Source organism: Alosa pseudoharengus, unplaced genomic scaffold (assembly GCF_046254945.1).
Source record: "Alosa pseudoharengus isolate Yale_2024_CS ecotype anadromous, Long Island Sound unplaced genomic scaffold, YU_APseudo_1.1 YU_APseudo_1.1_scf_1, whole genome shotgun sequence".
Classification (NCBI taxonomy): Eukaryota; Metazoa; Chordata; class Actinopteri; order Clupeiformes; family Clupeidae; genus Alosa; species Alosa pseudoharengus.
Window position 1 is genome coordinate 21,100,797 of NW_027468564.1, and position 6,000 is coordinate 21,106,796.

The window sequence follows — 6,000 nt, forward strand, 5'->3', positions numbered from 1 at the left end:
TTTGTAGCCACATGAACCGTGGCATTAGGACAACATTTGGCATTTGATTGTATTTTGATTTTATACCACTTTAAGGAAAATAAAAACTTGAATTTAAAACCCAAAACAACTTGGGCTGGTTAAGCTACACTGAGTACCAGGAAGGGAGTGCCAGCACACCACAGGTAGCCTAGTGTTTCTCTGAGGCTCAAGCTGACACACACATCACATTCACACACGGTTAGTCCGTGCACCACACGGGTTAGCATGTAGGGAGCCGTTGGATCTTTCTGAGTGTTTTGCTTTGTTTGTGTTGCGAGTGCGGAAGGCTTTACCCTAGACAACTTTGAGCAGTGGCCTTCCTAAATTGTCTATGCCAGTTGGCCACAGAGCGTGCATCCTACTGATTTGAGAGAGATTAGGCTAACTGTGTGAGAGAGTACCGTCATCTGAATTGCATTCTATTCAGTTACAGTGTCATTATTTGATAATGATCGTATAAATCTGCACACATGCAACCAATTCTGCTCACATTTAATGGTTACAGCTGACATCCTTCACCAAAATAATTTATTAACTAATCAGGTTGATTTTTATACCGCTTTGGACCTAATATGTTTGCAGTGTGTATAATTCACAATAAACAAATCAAACCGTTTTAATGAGTATATCCTGCTATTTTATTGTTTAAAACTTCAGCAGAGTTTATCCATATTCAGGGTTCTAAATTAACACCCGCCAAATGCGGGTTAAAATTAATTTTGGCGGGTGTTAATAAAAACTTACTAGGCAGTTTGGCCAGTGATGCATGAGGCATTACATGCATGATACATAAGGCTCTGTTCTCAGTCATATATCCCCCTGGCAGTACGGTATGGAAAGGAAACGGAGCCTCTACCAGAAAACACAAGGAATTAGAAGAACGATCGGAGCCAGAGCAGGGTGCATAGAATGAAAGAGGAGGGAGTTAGCCAGTAAAGTAAAGTAAAAAGTACATAACATGTACATAACACAAATACTGGTACATAACGCGTTAGGAAATACGCATTGTGTTTATCGATTTCCTTTGTGGAGGGCTGATGCCATGTAACGGAGGCCGCAAAACCTGAAGCAGCAAGATTGTTTATTTTATTGTCTATGGAGTTAGCTGAAGATGGAACGTGAGGAGCTTGTAGGCAAAAATGTTCACTCTTGTCAGAGAAAGTATACAATGTCAACATGTACCAACAGCATGTTACATAAAGATGATACGTTGTGGGTCCTCTCTATAAAGATCCAACTTGAACATAGGCCCTATGCTACTCCATTTAATTGAGAACGCGTCTGAGCACGCAGGAGAGGGAGAGAAACCGAGTGGCAAGTTCCAGCTGGCTTGTCATTGTTGATGATAATTGATATCTCCTTTTTATTAAGTTAAGATTAAACTAAATGCGGTTAAGACAGACTTATGGGGGCGAGAAGAGGAATGAAGCAGGAGATGAGGATATCGACAGAGAAATAGATAGATAGATAGATAGATAGATAGATAGATAGATAGATATCCCAAACATGAAATGAAGTGTTTGCACTTTCTGTGTATATTTTGTGGTATGTATCCATGTTCAGTGACACTCATGTCATAAACTCATATTTTCACCGGAAACAAATTGGCTAGTAGAAATTCTGATTGGCTAGTAACTTTAGAAAGTTACCAGCCACATTGGCTGGTGATCAAAAAAGTTAATGTAGAACCCTGTCCATATTGTTTCAAAACAAAAACTATAGTTTAGAAACAAAGCAACTGACTAACTGTTGCAATGCATGCTGGGAAGCAAATTAAGCTAATGATGTGTTTCAACCTCAACGTGAAATTAAGTTATATCCACTCTCCAAGACGCTTCATCACAACTCCAGTGCTTTATTGTTTTTGTGTGAGGGAAGTTAAAATATGGCACCCTGGAAAGTGTTTGTTTGTTCATGTGTGTGTGTATGTGTTTGGGTGTGAGACTTATAGCATGATGTAATTGTGCATGTGTGTATGTGTGTGTGTGTGTGTGTGTTTGTTTGTGTGAGTGTGTGTGTGTGTGTGTGTGTGTGTGATAGCTGGCAATCCCCATATTCTGATTAGGATGTTCTCTCCTCTGCTCTTTTCTGCAGATGCCTGTGAGCTCACATTGGCCCCAAAAACAGCAGGCAGAGAACTCTCTGTCTCTGGGGGGAACAGAAAGGTGACACGTATGAGAGAGGATCAGTCATATCCTGACCACCCAGAGAGATTTGACTGGTGGGGTCAGGTGTTGTGTAGAGAGGACCTGTCTGGATGCTGCTACTGGGAGGTTGAGTGGAGTGGGTATGGAGCTCATATAGCTGTGGCCTATAAAAGCATCAAGAGGAAAGGGAGGGATGATGACAACCAGCTGGGACGAAATGCCAAGTCCTGGAGTCTGGAGTGCTCTCCTAACATTTACTCTGCCTGGCACAATAAGGAACACACTGCCATATCTCCTGCCTCCTCCTGTTCCAGAAGAGTAGGAGTGTACCTGGACTGGCCGGCCGGCACTCTGTCCTTCTACAGCGTCTCCTCAGACACACTCACCCACCTCCACACGGTCCACTCCACATTCACTGAGCCCCTCTGTCCAGCATTTTGGGTTGGTTATGAATCCTCAGTGTCCCTGTGCCAGATCACATGAGCTCCTCCTCCAACAAGTACTTCCATCTGTCACCTGTTCATGCAGTAGCAGATCTTGCCTTTGGACTGTTTTCAGAGTTGTGTGTTTTCTCTTCATGTGTGTGTGAATGTGTGTGCCCTCTCTCTTTCTCCTCTTCTTCGTTTCTCTCCCTCTTTCCTCATCTTCACCCCCCTCTCCCACTCCCCCAATTTTTCTCCACCTGTTCTCTCTCTCTACATATATTTCTCCTCCTCCTCCTCTCTCCGTCTTTGTGTACCTGTGCCAGATCACATGACCTCATGCTGCAGGAGTCACACTCCTGTTCATGCACATAGTGTGATGGTCTGATGCTGTGGAAAGGCATTTTGTTGATAATGTTCAAAGTTATGTATATTATTACATATTAGTTTCACATACGTTGTGCATTACTGAAATTGTCGTTTATAAGAATGTTTATTATGATGTTTTATGCTCCAAACTTGCATTTGTTTGTATATAGTGTTCAAGTCTGGAGTGCAGGCATATTTGTTAGGCACAGTTAAGGCTGTTTTAAGCTTCTGCATCGACTCCACGCATTGACTACGCCGTTGCCTCAAAACCAGCATGAACCTTTCGAAGTTCTGCGTCGCATGTGTCTGCGTCACTCACCACACTATAAAATATACAGTGTTGGAGTAACCTGTTACAAAAGTAATGTAATTTCTGTAATATATTGCTGAACAACAGAGGAGAAAAAAATCTGCACAAAATAGTAGAATGTTATCTCCTGATACTGGTTGAAGATGACTGTGGCTGCAGCAGACTCGAAGTTGGACTCTATTTGCGGGATGGACATAATCCTACGCTCATTATTTTCAGGTTGTTAGAGACAGGGATATGAAGAACATAATAGTTAAGTGCACTTTGTGTGCGAAACCGAAATATCTCTCTATGTCTCGCGAAATAGCAAGTAATTTAATGAAACATCTAAAGTGGTGCCACGCTAATCTTTTTGATTCTTGATAAAACACAAACTATGCTCTTGCAGTGAATGTCAGCTTTGTGCTGAGAACTTGAATTAAAGAGAATAAAGGGATAGAAATGCAGAAAAAAAGGCAGTGCCACCGCTCCCACTACGCGTATCAAAAAAAACTCACCAAGTGGTAGCGGTGTTCGTTGATGATTAAAAACAAATATATCGGCGCAATGTATGATTTCAATCCGTGTTATTTGCTATTGTGGAACAATTTTTTCAGATACCTCACAACTGCAAATAACCTTCCGCTCAATATTTGAGCCTGAAGCGTTAGCACACTCCTGACCACTTGATGGCAACAACCACTTTGCCGTACAAGGAAGCTGTACGGAACTTGGTGTCTAGTGCATAGACAGTAAAAAAAGGTCTCGTGGCACAGTCAAAGTCGAGCAAAAAGACTACAACCAAATGTAAACTTTGTGCATGCCCACTGAACGTTTGTGTGTTGGAGGGGGAGGGTTGATGCCTTAACTGTAATGAAATCGCGTACTGTCGCCCCCTGTTGGAGGAAGAAGGGGAGAGCCCCAGTGGAGGTGGGTTGAGGCCTTAACTGTAATGGAATCACATTACTTCTGTCCTGGTACTCCTGACCTGATACTTTCCCATCATGCCAGCACATGCAGTGCTGATGCATCGATGCGTTCAGATGGACGAGGGCTGTCCTTACATGAGAGTGGTTGTCACTCAAGTATACTGAGGATAATATTGCTCTTTCAGCATTTCAGATTGTGTGTGTGTGGGTGTGTATATGTGTGTGTGTGTGTGTACTGACATGGGCCAGGATTTCTTTGACATGTGGGCGTATGAGCTCAAGTTGTAACTAGTTGTTCTATTGGTGTTGTTATTATATTGCTGTTATTCTATTATTGGTGTTGTTATTCTATTGCTGTTGTTATTCTATTGGTGTTGTTATTCGATTGCTGTTGTTATGATATTGGTGTTGTTATTCTATTGGTGTTGTTATGATATTGGTGTTGTTATTCTATTGGTGTTGTTATTCTATTGGTGTTGTTATTATATTGGTGTTGTTATTCTATTGCTGTACCTTGGATGAAAGCATCTACCAAATAAATAAATGGCACGTTTGATAGCCTACAATTAGGGATGTGTTATCAATATAGCCTAAGCAAATGCCATGTGTGTGTTACAGAAATGTGTTGATAAATCATATACAGATTTGTTTGTAACATGTTTATGGTTGAGTGTATCTCAAGTGCCCTTTATTCAAGCATATAAACATCATATTTCTCATAGTTAATATGTCCTCCATACAGGGGCGCCGGGGGGTGGGGGGGGTTAGGGGCGTATTGAATTATTGTCTGTCATAGGGCCCAAATTTTCTAGCAGCCTCTATAAGACTCAATGTTCAGATTCAAGAAAAAAAGAATATGGCTTATGACAGCTATATCAATTCAGTTGCGTGATATGCACTATATTTGCACAATGCACAATATTTCACTGCTGTTGTATTTGAGAGCCAATAGGTGGAAATATAAGATCAGGAATGAACTGCAATGTTAGCAATAACACTTGCTCCACTGATAGTCTACATTGTCACTTGACTAGGATCAGCTAACCCTTGTGTGGTGTTAGGTTCAAATTGAGCCATTTTAATGTTCAATAAATGAAAAACCACGCAGGAATACAAATTTTCAACCGGCCTTAGCATATTTTAGGTGAAAAATGTTAATAAAAAAGTAGACATTCTAACATACCTCTGCATTGTTCAATGTTCAATCTTATTAGTGTAGTTGGTAGAGGATAGGGGTGATGTGGGCGTTTGAGCACCCTAGTAACATAGTTTTGGATATATTGTATTCATGCGGGTTCAAATTAAATTTGTTTAAAATAAATTAAAATAAAAACTTACTAGCCAGTTTGGCCGGTGATGCATGAGGCATTACATGCATGATACATAAGGCTCTGTTCTCGGTCATATATCCCCCTGGCAGTACTTCCTACACTGTTCATACACACAGTGTGATGGTCTGATGCTGTGGAAATGTATTGCAGCGTGTCTTAAGTTTCTAAAAGTAGTGGTCTAAGTTCTAATGTGTATATGGTTATGATAGGCTCTGTTACCTGGGCCAGGGTTGGGGTACCGCCCCCTTCCGGGGATAATGTGTGTAGTTTTGGGGGGAAAACAGTAAGGGAGATTACGATGAGGTGTGTGAGTGTAAAACTGGTTCTTGTGGCGTGACTGTGGCCGACAACAGTCAACATTAAACCCGGTTATGATAAACGGTCTCTTCATTGGCACAGAACGTTACAGTATTATCTTCCACTCCTCTCTTCATCCTCTTCTCCCTCTCTGCCTTTTCTCATCCGCTTCGCAGCCCTCTATCGGCTATAACT

General features: G+C 41.4%; 1 protein-coding gene across 6 annotated transcripts in view; it reads left to right on the top strand.

The window, feature by feature from the left end:
• LOC143122874 (NACHT, LRR and PYD domains-containing protein 3-like) overlaps nt 1-4,746 on the top strand; it is a 39,860-nt gene extending 35,114 nt beyond the window's left edge. For 5 of the 6 annotated variants that reach the window (XM_076283843.1, XM_076283869.1, XM_076283861.1 and 2 more), the window contains one exon: nt 2,116-4,746. In XM_076283843.1, coding sequence (XP_076139958.1) covers nt 2,116-2,651 — 536 coding nt within the window. In that variant the 3' untranslated portion in view covers nt 2,652-4,746. The remainder of the gene's footprint in view (nt 1-2,115) is intronic. The other variant, XR_012986770.1, reaches the window with a different exon arrangement.
• Nucleotides 4,747-6,000: the final 1,254 nt, after the last annotated feature.